This window comes from Salvelinus namaycush, chromosome 21 (genome assembly GCF_016432855.1).
Source record: "Salvelinus namaycush isolate Seneca chromosome 21, SaNama_1.0, whole genome shotgun sequence".
Lineage (NCBI taxonomy): Eukaryota > Metazoa > Chordata > Actinopteri > Salmoniformes > Salmonidae > Salvelinus > Salvelinus namaycush.
This window is the reverse complement of record NC_052327.1, coordinates 51,769,908-51,785,576: the sequence shown is the minus strand read 5'-3', so window position 1 is coordinate 51,785,576 and position 15,669 is coordinate 51,769,908. Positions and strand designations below refer to the sequence as shown.

The 15,669-nt window shown below is 38.8% G+C and overlaps 2 protein-coding genes across 2 annotated transcripts; both read left to right on the top strand.

Moving 5' to 3' along the window:
- Positions 1–3,440: 3,440 nt before the first annotated feature.
- LOC120065962 (troponin I, slow skeletal muscle-like) lies at positions 3,441–9,195 on the top strand. The gene is made up of 6 exons (XM_039017003.1): positions 3,441–3,451; positions 7,065–7,149; positions 7,337–7,468; positions 8,342–8,431; positions 8,816–8,986; positions 9,112–9,195. Exons 1-6 carry the CDS (start codon positions 3,441–3,443, stop codon positions 9,193–9,195), a joined length of 573 nt encoding a protein of 190 aa, XP_038872931.1.
- Positions 9,196–11,486: 2,291 nt separating this feature from the next.
- Positions 11,487–13,101, top strand: LOC120066779 (bisphosphoglycerate mutase-like). Its single transcript, XM_039018247.1, has 2 exons — positions 11,487–12,108; positions 12,784–13,101. Exons 1-2 carry the CDS (start codon positions 11,508–11,510, stop codon positions 12,957–12,959), a joined length of 777 nt encoding a protein of 258 aa, XP_038874175.1. The 5' UTR covers positions 11,487–11,507; the 3' UTR covers positions 12,960–13,101.
- Positions 13,102–15,669: the final 2,568 nt, after the last annotated feature.

Sequence of the window (15,669 nt, the reverse complement as noted above, 5' to 3'; positions counted from 1 at the left end):
GCCATTTTCCAAAGAAGGAGAGGTGTCACAAAACTAAGAAATAGCGTTATAAATATTCACTTACCTTTGATGATCTTCATCGGAATGCACTCCCAGGAATCCCAGTTCCACAATAAATGTTTGTTTTGTTCGATAAAGTCCATAATTTATGTCCAAATACCTCCTTTTTGTTCGCGCGTTTAGCCCAGTAATCCAAATGTTCAATGCGCGATCACTTAGTTCAGACGAAAAGTCAAAAAAGTTATATTACAGTTCGTAGAAACATGTCAAACAATGTATAGAATCAATCTTTAGGATGTTTTTATCATAAATCTTCAATAATGTTTCAACCGGACAATTCCTTTGTCTTTAGAAATGAAAGGGAACGCAGCTAACTTTCACGGGCGAACGCCTGACTGAGCTCATGGCATTCTGCAAGACCCCTGACTCAAACAGCTCTTATTCTCTCCCCCTTCACAGTAGAAGCCTGAAACAAGGTTCTAAAGACTGTTGACATCTAGTGGAAGCCTTAGGAAGTGCAATATGACCCCATAGACACTGTATATTGGATAGGCAATGATTTGAAAAACTACAAACCTCAGATTTCCCACTTCCTGTTTGGATTCTTTCTCAGGTTTTTGCCTGGCATATGAGTTCTGTTATACTCACAGACATCATTCAAACAGTTTTAGAAATTTCAGAGTGTTTTCTATCCAAATCTACTAATTATATGCATATTCTAGCTTTTGGGCCTGAGTAGCAGGCAGTTTACTCTGGGCACCTTATTCATCCAAGCTACTCAATACTGCCCCCGTTCCCAAAGAAGTTTTAACAGGTGTGCCTTCTTAAAAGTTCATTTGTGGAATTTCTTTCCTTCTTAATGCATTTGAGCCAATCAGTTGTGTTGTAAAAAGGTAGGGGTGGTATACAGAAGATAGCCATATTTGGTAATAGACCAAGTCCATATTATGGCAAGAACAGCTCAAATAAGCAAAGACAAATGACAGTCCGTCATTACTTTAAGACATGAAGGTCAGTCAATCCGGAAAATTTCAAGAACTTTTTAAGTTTCTTCAAGTGCAGTCGTAAAAACCATCAAGTGCCATGATGAAACTGGCACTCATGAGGACCGCCACAGGAAAGGAAGACCCAGAGTTCCCTCTGCTGCAGAGAATAAGTTCATTAGAGTTACCAGCCTCAGAAATTGCAGCCCAAATAAATGCTTCACATAGTTCAAGTAACAGACACATCTCAACATCAACTGTTCAGAGGAGACTGTGTGATCCAGGCCTTCATGGTAGAATTTCTGCAAAGAAACCACTATTAAAGGACACCAATAAGAAGAAGAGACTTGCTTGGGCCAAGAAACACGAACAATGGACATTAGACCGGTGGAAATTTGTCCTTTGGTCTGGAGTCCAAATGAGAGATTTATGGTTCCAACCGCCGTGTCTTTGTGAGACGCGGTGCGGGTGAACAGATTATCTCTGCATGTGTATTTCCCACTGTGAAGGATGGAGGAGGAGGTGTTATAGTGTGGTGGTGCTTTGCTGGTGACACTGTCGGTGATTTATTTAGAATTCAAGGCACACTTAACCAGCATGGCTACCACAGCATTTTGCAGCGATACGCCATCCCATCTGGTTTGGGCTTAGTGGGACTATAATTTGTTTTTCAATAGGACAATGACCCAACGCACCTCCAGGCTGTGTAAGTGCTATTTGACCAAGAAGGAGAGTCATGGAATGCTGCATCAGATGACCTGGCCTCCACAATCCCCCGACCTTAACCAAATTGAGATGGTTTGGGATGAGTCGGACCGCAAAGTGAAGGAAAAGCAGCCAGCAAGTGTTCAGCATATGTGGGAACTTCTTTAAGACTGTTGGAAAAGCATTCCAGGTGATGCTGGTTGAGAGAATGCCAAGAGAGTGCAAAGCTGTCATCAAGGCAAAGGGTGGCTATTTGAAGAATCTCCAATATAAAATATATTTTGATTTGTTTAACACTTTTTTGGTTACTACATGATTCCATATGTGTTATTTCATAGTTTGGATGTCTTCGCTATTATTCTACAATGTAGAAAATAGTCAAAATAAAGAAAAACCCATGAATGAGAAGGTGTTCTAAAACTTTTGACCGGTAGTGTGCATCTAAGTCCTTGAGAACTTTTAATTCTTATAATAAACAGTCCGGGTACAGTGTGGTCAATGTTAATTTCCAAACGACATGGCATTGTACAGTTAGTTATGTGACACGAATCAAATTCTCTGAAGTGCTCTTGGTTGTGTTCACCAAATATAATGTATCAATTATATAGATTTATTTACACTCTCAAATTACATGCAGTAGAATATAAAGTACCACCACTAAAAGTCAAATCAAGTTACTATGTGTGGAAGGTCACACATAATAAGAATGGTGAGGACAGAGGGTCTATTTTGGTGAGCCACTCACATGAGGTCCAGAATCTATATATTAACCCACTTTTCATCCCTCCAGCCTCACAAAGACAACTAGTAACGTTACATTAGCTTTTCTTCACCTGAAAGGTAAGTTTCCAGTATTAACGCAACACCTCAAAGGAGGAAAGTGTAAAATCTGATTGTGGTAAAGGATTTTTTTTGGTGTATTTTTTGACAGTAGCTTGCTGTCTGTGTAAGTAGATACCCCAACAAAGAGATGTCAAGTTGAAGTTGAAGTTTGTACATGTGATTTATGTCAGGATTGTTTTAGTTTGCCAACTATTTCTATTGCAATTGGGTAAGACCAGAACTTTATTGCATTTTTTTGTTTTCATGGTAAATTTCATGGTAATTTTATGAATTGGCAAACAACCAGAGAATTGTTTTCTGTTATGTATGTTTGATATATATGATTTTTGTGAGATATTACAGAAGATCGCTAACCAGTTTAGCTATTTGACCTCACATTTGTGTGTACAATTCATTAAGTCTAAAGTCCACAATACTAAACAGGAGATCTCTTGGGAGAAGACCTTTCTAAATCAAGTTATAAATCTGCATACTAGCATTCTTTGATAATGCCCCAAATACTAAACACTAGTCAGATATGTATCTAAATCCTAAATTAAATAAAGACTGAATAAAATAAAGACTAAATACTACTCTGACAGATTTATTGTGTGTTAACGATACTGACTTTCAACCATTATTTTATTACTCTAAGGTCATGTATTGTAGTTTTATGTTGTATGTTTTTATTACAGTCATTTGCTGTAGTTATCAAGAAACAAGATTGTTTTTTATTTGATAATCTGTTAGAATAGATTGGAATATTATCAAAATGAACTAAATGTATTGTTTTATGTAAAATAGTTTAGCTATAGTTTGGCGCGTTGAAAACTGTAATATGATGTAGTTCTGAAAACACCTTTCAGTCTGTTGTAACTGTTTAACTTTTTTACATTGTGAAATATGTAGGAGACACAGAGAACTGCAACCATGTCTGAAGCGTAAGTATCAACGTCTCATATTTCATTGCATTGCTGTCAACAAATACAGTGACTATAGATAGTCTACATCCCCTTGAACTTGTTCCACATTTTGTTGTATTACAAAGTGGGATTGAAATAGATTTAATTGTAATTTTTTGTAATTGATCCACACAAAATACTCGAAGTGAAAAGAAAATTATAATTGTTTTTGACAAATTAATACAAAATATAGTCGTCGCATAAGTATTCAACTGTTTGTTTAGGCAAGCCTAAATTAGTTCAGAAGTAAAACTGTGGCTTAACAAATCATATAATAAGTTACATGGACTCACTCTGTATGAAATAATAGTGGTTGACATGATTTTTTAATGACTACCCCTTCCTCTGTCCCCCATACATACAACATACAGTGGGGAGAACAAGTATTTGATACACTGCCGATTTTGCAGGTTTTCCTACTTACAAAGCATGTAGAGGTCTGTAATTTTTTATCATAGGTACACTTCAACTGTGAGAGACGGAATCTAAAACAAAAATCAAGAAAATCACATTGTATGATTTTTAAGTAATTAATTTGCATTTATGCAATAAGCCACTAAAGTAATACTGAAAAAAGAACATGGCAAAGGAATACACTTTTTGGCCTAATTGTAAAGCCTTATGTTTGGGCAAATCCAACACAACACATCACTGAGTAACTGTCTTCTTATTCTCAAGCATGGTGGTGGCTGCATCATGGTATGGGTATGCTTGACATTGGCAAATACTGGGGAGTTTTTCAGGATGAAAAGAAATAAGATGTAGCTAAGCACAGGCAAAATCCTAGAGGAAAATCTGCTTCAGTCTGTTTTACAACAGACACTGGGAGAGGAATTCACTTTTCAGCAGGACAATAACCAACAAAAGCCAAATCTACACTGAAGTTGCTTACCAAGAAGGCAGCACATTTTCCTGAGAAGCCCAGTTTTGAATTTAAATCTGCTTTGAAATCTATGGCAAGACCTGAACATTGCTGTCTAACCATGATCCCAACACCTTGACAGAGCTTGAAGAATTTTTAAAACAATAATGGGAAAATATTGCACAATAGAGGTGTGCAATGCTCTTATGAGACATACCCAAGAAGACTTGTAGCTGTAATCGCTACCACAGGTGTTTCTAACATGCATTGACTCGGGGGTGAATACTTTATTAGTGTTTTATTTTTCATTCATATTTAATAAATGTTCTAATTTTTCTTCCACTTTGACATTACAGAGTATTTTGTTTAGATCGTTTTAAAAAATTGACAATTAAATCAATTTTAATCCCACTTTGTAACGATAAAATGTGAAGAACTCCAAGGGGGGTGTAGACATTATATAGTCACTGCAGTAAACAATATGCAAAGAACATAAATGTGACAATCTTCTTCTTTTGGGGTTTTGGTTTCTTTCTCTCCAATTGGCTGATGTTGGTCCAGGCCGGTAAGTGAATTTTCATACTCAAACCAGAACAAATGTGCAGAAATTAACACTGCCCTTACACAATGATCATCTTGACAGACGTAATTTACATTTACATTTTAGTAATTTAGCAGACACTCTTATCCAGAGCAACTTACAATTAGTGCATTCATCTTAAGACAGCTAGGTGAGACAACAACATGTGTATTGGGATGTTGGGATGTAGGGTTTGAGCATAGCCTTAAGGCAAGGAGGGCCAGTTCCCCTTGCTGCTCTATAGGCAAGCAACAGAGTCTTGAAGATGATGCAAGCTTCGACTGGAAGCCAGTGTAGTGTGCGGAGGAGTGGGGTGACACGGGAGAACTTAGGAAGGTTGAACACCAGGCGGGCCGCTGCGTTCCGGATAAGTTACAGGGGTTTGATGGCACAAGCGAGGAACCCAGCCAACAGAGAGTTGCAGTAGTCTAGGCGGGAAATGACAAGTGCCTGGATTAGAATCTGCACCGCTTCCTGTGTGAGGAAAGCTCGTACTCTTCGGATGTTGTAGAGCAGTGGTCACCAAGATCACTTTCTGAGTAAAACCGCAAGCCGAGATCTACCATTCCAATTTTTTTTTAACATGACTTAAAAAAACTAAGCCTATGCAACATTAACCAATTAAAAACTGTTCTGTAGCAATGAGGTATGTACAGTAAGCTATAGGCCCAATACATTATCACTGCATATTGGCTGTGCTTGAATTGCCCTGCCAATTTTGTTCTTCTCAGACCATTTTGAAATTATATTAAAAACATTTAGGTATATTATCACACTGGTAATAGACTATTTGTTGTAATACTTGTGAGGCACAGCTGAGTGAGCTTCTTTGTTTTTTTACTGTACTGATGACCTGCATCTGATGGTCAGTGAGGGGAGGGAGAGAGCTCCCTTTGCTGAAAAAAGGTAACAGTCTTCCAGCTGATAGCGAAACTTAAGTCGCACTGAATCATTTCTGCCTCATGCACCAATTCATGTTGTTACTCTTTTTACCAGAAAGTGAAATATTCCTTGATATTAAAAGCCGCTAATAATAACAATGCAAGCTTATGGGAACACTTTGCTATACTCATTCATTACAGCTGCAGTGCTGGTTGTACTCATTCATTACAGCTGCAGTGCTGGTTGTACTCATTCATTACAGCTGCAGTGCTGGTTGTACTCATTCATTACAGCTGCAGTGCTGGTTGTACTCATTCATTACAGCTGCAGTGCTGGTTGTACTCATTCATTACAGCTGCAGTGCTGGTTGTAGCATGAGTGGAAGTAGGGAGAACGCACATTTTATGGCTTATAAAAGTGTTGAACAAAGTGTTGACAATGCTGAATAACAACAAACATGAACTGACTCATAAAAACAGCAGCTCTTTGCTGTATTCATTGATAGTCATGGTTTTTATGATGTGAGCTATCTGATTGGCCAGCGGTAGACCTGTAAGTGCACTTGATTTGCTCTCGGGGCCTTCTGGGTATGCAGAGTTCTACCTTCAGACACATTAAATGGTTCAAAATGGGAACACTTTGCCTTCCCAGCGCTAGGCCTGCTGAATCAAGTGCACCTACCGCCAACGGCTCAAAACAAATACATAAAGGAGCGACATGCCAGGTAGGATGCAATCCAAGAGTGTGTAGAGCCAGAGACGCCCAGCCCTGAGAGGGTGGAGAGGAGGATCTGATGGTTCACGGATATTGAAGGCAGAGGATAGATCTACAGTAGGAGGATGAGAACAGAGGAGAGAGAGTCAGCTTTGGCAGAGCGGAGAGTCTCCGTGACTGGTTAGGGTCAAGAAGGTCGTTCTGAGGGAGATAAAGAGAGAGATGGTCAGAGACAGCACACTCAAGTGTTTTGGAAAGAAAAGAAAGAAGGGATACCGGTCTATTATCACAATAATTTATGCTTCACTGCGCTGGCCTAGAAGGTGCCGTTGCAGCATAGCATGAAGATCAGGTTATTTTATATTCTGGATTCTGGATTTCAGGACTTTTGATCAAATCAGTCAAATGTGATATATAAAGCCCTTGTTACATCAGCTAATTTGAGGCAGAAACAATACAAAGATAAACATTTCAAGGGTACTGTCCATAAAAGCCAATTAATAATTTAACATGAAAATATTGATCATGAATATTATTGTTTAATCTTTTTTTAGCAATGAGCTTAAGACATCTTCTCTGTCCTCATTTCAGCCAAAACCAAAGTCGAAGATCTCTGCATCTCGCAGACTCTTCTTGAAGGTAGCTTTTCTGTCTTACTTCCCTGTTACTGTCACAGTCACAACTAAACAACACTTCTCCATAATGTGTGTCAGTTGTGATTTGTGGCTAACGTATACATAGATATACAAAACACCATAGCAGTTATGCTACAAGTACACTGCTAATACATTATAGTATAAAGTAATTATATGGTGTTGTTTCCCAGACCAAACTGGTGAAGAAGGCCATGGCTATGTTGGTGGCTGAAAAGGAGCAGAAGGTGATTGACAGAGAAAACACACTGAGTGAACGAGTCCCAGCACTGAAGCTATCTGGGCTGTCTGTACAGGACCTGCAGGTACTATTAATATAGGAATATTATTTAGATACATTACTATGAGTATAGTCATGTATATTCAGGTACAATACTATGAGTATAGTCATGTATATTCACGTACAGTACTATGCATATAGTCATGTATATTCATGCACAGTACTATGAGTATAGTCATGTATATTCAGGTACAGTACTATGAGTATCGTCATTTCTAATCAGGTACAGTACTGTGAGTATAGTCATGTTTATTCGGGTACAGTACTATGAGTATAGTCATGTATATTCAGGTACAGTACTATGAGTATAGTCATGTTTATTCAGGGACAGTACAATGAGTATAGTCATGTTTATTCAGGTACAGTACTATGAGTATAGTCATTTCTATTCAGGGACAGTGTAATGCGTATATTCATGTTTATTCAGGTACAGTACTATGAGTATAGTCATGTTTATTCAGGTACAGTACTATGAGTATAAGTATATTTAGGAATGTTCAGGTATATTTATGTACAGGTGTCAGATCTTAATTTGATCAGTTTCATCGCAGAAGTAAAATAATTCTGCCGCAGGAAGATTTGATTATTCTCAAAAAAAGTATTAATTTCTAACAGGAAATGCGTTTTGATAGGACCTACAGTAGTAGGACATGTATTTGGTCTGGTGCTTAACATTTGAGCGAGAGAGAGAGAAGGAGAACTGCAGATTTTCAGTGAATTCAGGTAAATCCTTTGGCTCAGGAAAATTCTCTGGGACAACAGAGTGATCAAAATGACCAAATCTGTAGGTTACTATGAGTATGACTACAGTATAGTTAGCTATGTTCAGGAAAAGTACTATGAATACAACGGGTATGAGTACGGTATATTCAGATATCAATCTGCTTTCTCTTCACAGACTCTTTGTAAAGAACTGCACCAGAAAATTGATGTTGTTGATGAAGAGCGGTACGACATCGCAATGAAAGTTTCCAAAAGTGACGCAGAGGTACCCGATCCACAGATTCTCAAATTAAAATATTACAAACAGTTCACTTCAATGTATTATCTTTCAATGCATACTCTATCCAAGTACGGGATATCTTATTAAGAAGAATAGTATATAATAAACCTTTGTTCAGGTCGATATTGTAAAAATAATTATTACCATAAAGGCAACATATGCATTTATTTTTTACAATAACATTTCAATCAAATCAATGTACAGACAGCAACATTTGAAATATGTTCTACCCTCTTGTGGCTTTGAGTCAGGTAATCTTACCACGGAGTGAAATTTTATCACAGAGTGAATATTTGTGTTGATATGTGGAACTTTTATTTAGAAATGGAGACTTTTATTTTTTTGACACCTTGCTACGTGGCAATATAGATTGAAAATCTGACCATGAAGATCATTGAGCTGAAGGGCAAGAAGCGACCTCAGCTGAAGAGGGTGAGAGTATCAGCTGAAGCCATGATGGGGGCCCTGCTGGGAGCCAAGATCAAAGAGTCTGTCGACTTCAAGGCCAACCTCAAGACTGTCAAGAAGGAGGAGGAGAAGGTAAGAGGGACATTCACTGCACAGTGCAGCCTGTCCCAATGCTTTCTTTTCATTACTTTTTTGTTGTTGTTGTAATGTGCACCTGCAATACAACTGTGTGTGCAATACTTCTGTCATCCTCACAGAAAGAGGAAGTGACTGATTGGCGTAAGAATGTGGATGCCATGTCTGGCATGGAAGGCAGAAAGAAGATGTTCGCTGCTTCCTAATAGCCACGGGTGGAACGATGACATCATTATGACTTCTCAGTGTTTAACTTACATTATGACAGTCAAGGAACAAAGTTAGTTTGTATGGTTTTACGTAGCTACAGAGTCTCTTGCGTTGTTATGTGTACATGTGTTTTGTGTGTGCACCCAAATCACATTTATATCATATGATAATTATAGTCACTCAATGGTAAATAATGTATTATCTTTATGTAATATGTTATGGAATGTTGTTGTTAAATACACTACCGTTCAAAAGTTTGGGGTCACTTAGAAATGTACTGGTTTTTGAAAGAAAAGCTATTTTTTTGTCCGTTAAAATAACATCAAATTGATCAGGAATACAGTGTAGACATTGTTAATGTTGTAGAAGGCCAGCATCTCAGAGTTTCATTTTCACTGTTGACATTGAGACTGGTGTTTTGCGGGTACTATTTATTGAAGATGCCAGTGGGGAACTTGTGAGGCATCTGTTTCTCAAACTAGACACTTTAATGTACTTGTACTCTTGTTCATTTGTGCACTGGAGCCTCACACTTCTCTTTCTATTCTTGTTAGGGCCAGTTTGCACAGTTCTGTGAAGGGAGTAGTGCACAGTGTTGTACGAGATCTTCAGTTTCTTGGCAGTTAGTTGCATGGAATAGCCTTCATTTCTCAGAACAAGAATAGACTGACGAGTTTCAGAAGAAAGTTCTTTGTTTCTGGCCATTTTGAGCCTTTAATCTAACCCACAAATGCTGATGCTCCAGATACTCAACTAGTCTAAAGAAGGACAGTTTTATTGCTTCTTTAATCAGGACAACAGTTTTCAGCTGTGCTAACATAATTGCAAAAGGGTTTTCTAATGATCAATTAGCCTTGTAAAATGATAAACTTGGATTAGCTAAGACAAAGTGCCATTGGAACACAGGAGTGATGGTTGCTGATAATGGGCCTCTGTAAGCCTATGTAGATATTCCATAAATAAATCAGCCGTTTCCAGCTACAATATTCATTTACAACATTAACAATGACTACACTCTATTTCTGATCAATTTGATGTTAAATGTTAAAAAAATGTGCTTTCCTTTCATAAACAAGGACATTTCTAAAGTGACCCCAAACTTTTGAACGGTAGTGTATATTATATGGTATGGACACGCAAAATGTTGGATGTTAGAAGTTATCCAAATATGATTGTGTTACTGACAATAAATTACTTGTGTTATCATTATCACGTGTATGGTCAACCGTCAGCTGCACACAGTTTATTCCACAAAGTTGATCGCGTGTATGCGCGTGTGCGTGTAATTTGCATTGTGGATCAATCATAGTTCATACTGTAGTTTTTGTCAAGCAAAACATTGACATAGAATATACTTTACTGTCTAGCCACGTTCAGTGACTGTTACAATGTAGCTAGTAGAATCGGTCATGCCACGCCTTCTCCCCCATGACGACCGTTCCAGAGAGCCCTTTTCTGTCATCTCTCCACATATGGGCAGCACACATGACACAAATCCCGCCCTAAACGTGAGCTTTTCCGTTTCGATTGGACCACAAGCTTTCAATCGCGGACTTCTTAAATGCTCTCGATGGTTGTCCAAATTTCTGTCAACAGTCACGACTACACGAACGACTACTTGTAACTCGCATGGTAAGATAGTATTCATGCTATTATTATGATGCATGTTCCGGTACATGTACGTTTTGTAGCTTGCCGTCTTACAGTCTTGCGCGTAAACGCATGCCCGCTAGCAGCCTACCAATGAGATGACAAGTGCATAAGGCGTCCCAGCTAGCTTTTTTTTTTTTTTTTTAACCATTTGACTGTTGATGTGATGTAAAAGGTATTAATTATGGAATGTGCAATAGCCACATTTCCATGTTTAGTTACTGAATTACCCTGTTTAATTTGGGGTTAAATATAACCCGTTGTGTTGGCATGTAGCCTTTTAACCACTCGAAATGCCGGACATTTGCTGACCCCACTAGACCCACCCCCTCAGCCGCAGAATAAATGACATGGTTACTGCTTCTGACATTAAGCTTAGTAACAGCAGTTACATAGTAACAGTAAAATATTAGGCTCTAGTGAGTGGAGTTGTGTATAACTAATAATATACAACACCACTGAAATATTGTTGGATATTTAGGTCGATGAAACTCATCAAGAGACTTGTTGAATAATGTTTTTCACTTCTGTGGTAAAGTGTCTGGCCACAGTACAGTACTATATGTGACTGCACTAGTCCAGCATCACCCTCATCTAGTTACTGTAAACCCATTGTTTGTGTACCGTACAGGCTGCTGCTGCCAGACAGTCGTTCCGGATGTCCAAGTACAAAGTCTTTGTGATGAGGCATGGAGAAGGAGCCTGGACCAAAGAGAACCGCTTCTGCAGCTGGGTGGACCAAAGGCTGAGTGAGGACGGGGTCAAGGAGGCTTTGGCGTGCGGTCACCTCCTGAAGGAAGCAGGCTACCACCTGGATGTAGTATTTACCTCCCTGCTCGGCCGATCCATCCACACAGCCTGGCTGTTGTTGGAAGCCATGGGGCAGGAGTGGGTCCCCGTGGTCAGGACGTGGAGACTCAACGAGCGCCATTATGGTGCCCTGATTGGGCTGAATAGAGCTGAAATGGCCCTAAACCATGGTGAGGAGCAGGTGAAACAGTGGCGGAGGAGCTATGACCTCACGCCGCCCCCTATCGACGAATCACACCCGTACTTCCAGGAGATCTACAATGACCGCCGGTATTCTACCTGTGACGTGTCTAAAGAGGATCTTCCGAAGTCGGAGAGCCTGAAGGATGTCTTGGAGAGGCTCCAGCCATACTGGGACGGCACTATTGTGCCGGAGATCAAACAGGGGAAATTGGTGCTCATCTCTGGGCATGGGAATAGCTGCAGGGCCCTGCTGAAACACCTGGAAGGTATGCCTGGTGGCTCCTCGTGTGTCTGTGTGTGTCTCTGTTTGCCAACCCTGCTCGGCTGGACTGCATCAGTTGCAGTACCATTATTACCATTGACTTTTGCTGCACTGCTATTGTTCTCTTTTGTTCATGCAGATTTTAGTATGAGCTGCATGGCCACTTTCACTTGCGTTTGAATCCACAAAGGCCCTTGTATTGGAGTTTGCTAGGCCCTCCATGTTTTAGACCTAGTTCGTAACTATCATTCACTCTCATTTGGATGAGAGGAATATACTGTATATTAGTTCCAGAAATGGCACGCGGTTGAAGTTGTACAAAAAGGCCACTAGGTTTATGTTACATCAGGCTACTGCCATTAGATCCACATTGACCTTTAATCTTCCCCACAGGCTTATAGAGATAACGGTTGTCGTAGCTGGCCAGCCAGTTACTTTATAGGCCGTTATGTTATAAATTATCGACGTTATGTAGCTGGACCAAAAAAATTGCGAATGTGTAAAGATCTAGATGTACACATAATAAGGGAATAACTTTATCTGTGTATTTTGGTTTTAATTGGTCATGTTGCTAGCGCTTTACATAACAGCATGGGCGAAAGCTGTGGTAACGCTTTTATTGTTTATGGTTGTTTTACTGTAGTTTACAGAACACAACATTCAATATTTATATCAACAGGTATTTCAGATGCTGATATCGTCAATGTGACGTTACCCACTGGGACACCCATTCTGATTGAGCTGGATGAGAACTTCCGGCCCACCAAACCCATGCAGCTCCTGGGAGACCAGAAAGCCATCCAGGCAGCCATCAGGAAGGTGGAGGACCAGGGTAAGGTCAAACAAACGGCCTGAACATAGTCAACTGGATTCTAGTCATTCTGGATTGTAGAATATACTCAACTGGATTCTAGTCATTCTGGATTGTAGAATATACTCAACTGGATTCTAGTCATTCTGGATTGTAGAATATACTCAACTGGATTCTAGTCATTCTGGATTGTAGAATATACTCAACTGGATTCTAGTCATTCTGGATTGTAGAATATAGTCAACAGGATTCTAGTCATTCTGGATTGTAGAATATACTCAACTGGATTCTAGTCATTCTGGATTGTAGAATATACTCAACTGGATTCTAGTCATTCTGGATTGTAGAATATACTCAACAGGATTCTAGTCATTCTGGATTGTAGAATATAGTCAACAGGATTCTAGTCATTCTGGATTATAGAATATAGTCAACAGGATTCTAGTCATTCTGGATTGTAGAATATAGTCAACAGGATTCTAGTCATTCTGGATTGTAGAATATAGTCAACTGGATTCTAGTCATTTTAGATGATCAATTCTTTAAGCTAGCCAAATTGACTAGAATCTGTTTGGCTAGATTAGAGACCCGAGAATCTAAAATGACTAGAATCCAGAATGACTAGACTCTTTCTGGATTGTAGAATCTAATCAACTGGATTAGTCATTCTAGATCCTGGATTGTAGAATTTAGTCAACTGGGTTCTAGTCATTCTGAATTGTAGTCAACTGACTGCATCATTGTGGTATGGACTGGACCCTATTTGGTACAACGTGGAAACAAGAAAGTTTGTCTTCCTGTTAAGTGCTGTGCTTACTAGATATAACTTGTGTTTGCCAAGATGTAACCCTCTCAAAGTTATCAATAACAAGATAATAGGCTGACCCTTGTATTGAGGTTCTTTGGAATTGAGGAAATACGAAGATGTGTCCCCAACAAAACAATTTTATGAAAGATCTGTCGCACGTGCCTTCATTGCCAATATTTTCTGTAGGACTTTTGCAATGCCAATGTAGCTAGTTTTTAAAGGGGAATTATGACTGACAGAATCAAGCAGGTGATGAGCCAGCACTAACAAGTACAGGTTAATTTATTTATCAGAACTCTTTAAAAGCACCTTTATAACAAGTATTACCTCAGTGAGACTGACAGCCTGGCTATTCTTTCCAAGACAGAGCGGTGATTGTGTGAAGCTTTTTTTAGTATAGAATTGCTGTAAATGTTGTTGAAACCAATGAGTCAAACTTGATAAGAACGTGTCTTCCAGTGGAGGCTGCTGAGGGGAGGACGGCTCATAATAATGGCTGGATCGGAGCTAATGAGATGCCATCAAAAACATGGAAACGATGTGTCTGGTGTATTTTATACCATTCCACTCCAGCCATTACCACGAACCCATTCTCCCCAATTAAGGTGCCACCAACTTCCTGTGATGTCATCTTATAGGCTACATGCTAGTTTGAGAGACTTTCATATGAAATAACTGTAGCGCTTATTCCTAAAATACCTACATTTACATCCTGCAATAAAGTCAGATTAATGATTTGCTGTATCATTGTATCATTTATTTCAATTTTTACTGTTCAAAGGAAAATATCCCCGTCATACCTTTTCTTCTCTACCCAGCTTATCAATGTCATTTTTTGTGACTTATTTCATTTAGTGACGACAAACAAACATTTGAGTCAAGTGTTAACTTAAGAGTATACTTAACATAGTTTAGGTCATGCTCTACACTGAACACCACTGCATTTGCAATTTAATACAGTGCTACTAAAGATGGCACCTTTATGAGGGTACAATTATTAATATAGTGGCTTGTTTTTAAAATTTTTACTGATGCACATGTTTAGACAAATCCACTTTAAATCATATTTTCTTGTGTAACTTAATATATTACATTTCAGAGGTTGACGATAACAAAAATGATTGTGAATTGATGACCAAACAACAACCACTTGTAGTGATTGTAATACATTTTATCCACTGTTAATGTAGGGAAAAATGATTCACTCCTTATGAATGTTGTACTGTATGTTACATCTGTTTTACATGGTTTTATGGGGCATTTATTGAGATGCTTGATTTTATTTAGATTTTATTTTTTTACACGAACGACATGCATGTATGCTACTGAATGTTTGGTGTGCCTCGTGTTTGAAACTCTTTTTTAAAATGTTTATCCTCTATCCATCTGTCATAGTGGTTATTATCTTAGGTCATTTAAGGAAATGCTGACTATCATTTAGTTAAGCCCTAAAACTGTAAATGATATTGATACTGTAGTCCTGTAATGTGTTATACCCACAGTCATCCTAAATGATGACGATAGGAAGTATTGGACTCAGTTTGAACATTTTGACTTCATGGTTTGTATGGTGGAAATTAAATAAATGAACTGAAAACATGCCTCTATCAGTAACTGTCTCAGATTGCTTCTTTTTTTGTGGTAATAATGGCAAGGATGTGACAGTATGGTCATGTTATATGGATCTTGTGGAACTTAAGTGGACAGTAGTGTATAATGATAAATGTCTGTATCCTACCAGTTGGAGGAGCTACAGTTTTTCCTAATAAATCATGATACAGTTAAGTGATCTGAAATGAGCATAGCCCAGACAAATTAATCTCATTGTCGGGAGAACTACGGACGGTTACAGGCAGGAGCTGCCCTGCATTTCCGCACTGTTTTAGTTATGTGCCCAGAAGGAGTGGATGAAAGGGAGTGGATTTAGGGACGATGCCAGAAACCAT

Bases quoted from the DNA above. Each gene is read 5' to 3' on its own strand.
- LOC120066779 (XM_039018247.1), top strand. From the start codon at position 11,508: ATGTCCAAGTACAAAGTCTTTGTGATGAGGCATGGAGAAGGAGCCTGG. The intron at 12,109-12,783 runs GTATGCCTGGTG...TTATATCAACAG, and splicing joins CCTGCTGAAACACCTGGAAG to GTATTTCAGATGCTGATATC.
- LOC120065962 (XM_039017003.1), top strand. The intron at 7,150-7,336 runs GTAGCTTTTCTG...GTTGTTTCCCAG, and splicing joins CTCGCAGACTCTTCTTGAAG to ACCAAACTGGTGAAGAAGGC. The intron at 8,432-8,815 runs GTACCCGATCCA...GTGGCAATATAG, and splicing joins TTTCCAAAAGTGACGCAGAG to ATTGAAAATCTGACCATGAA.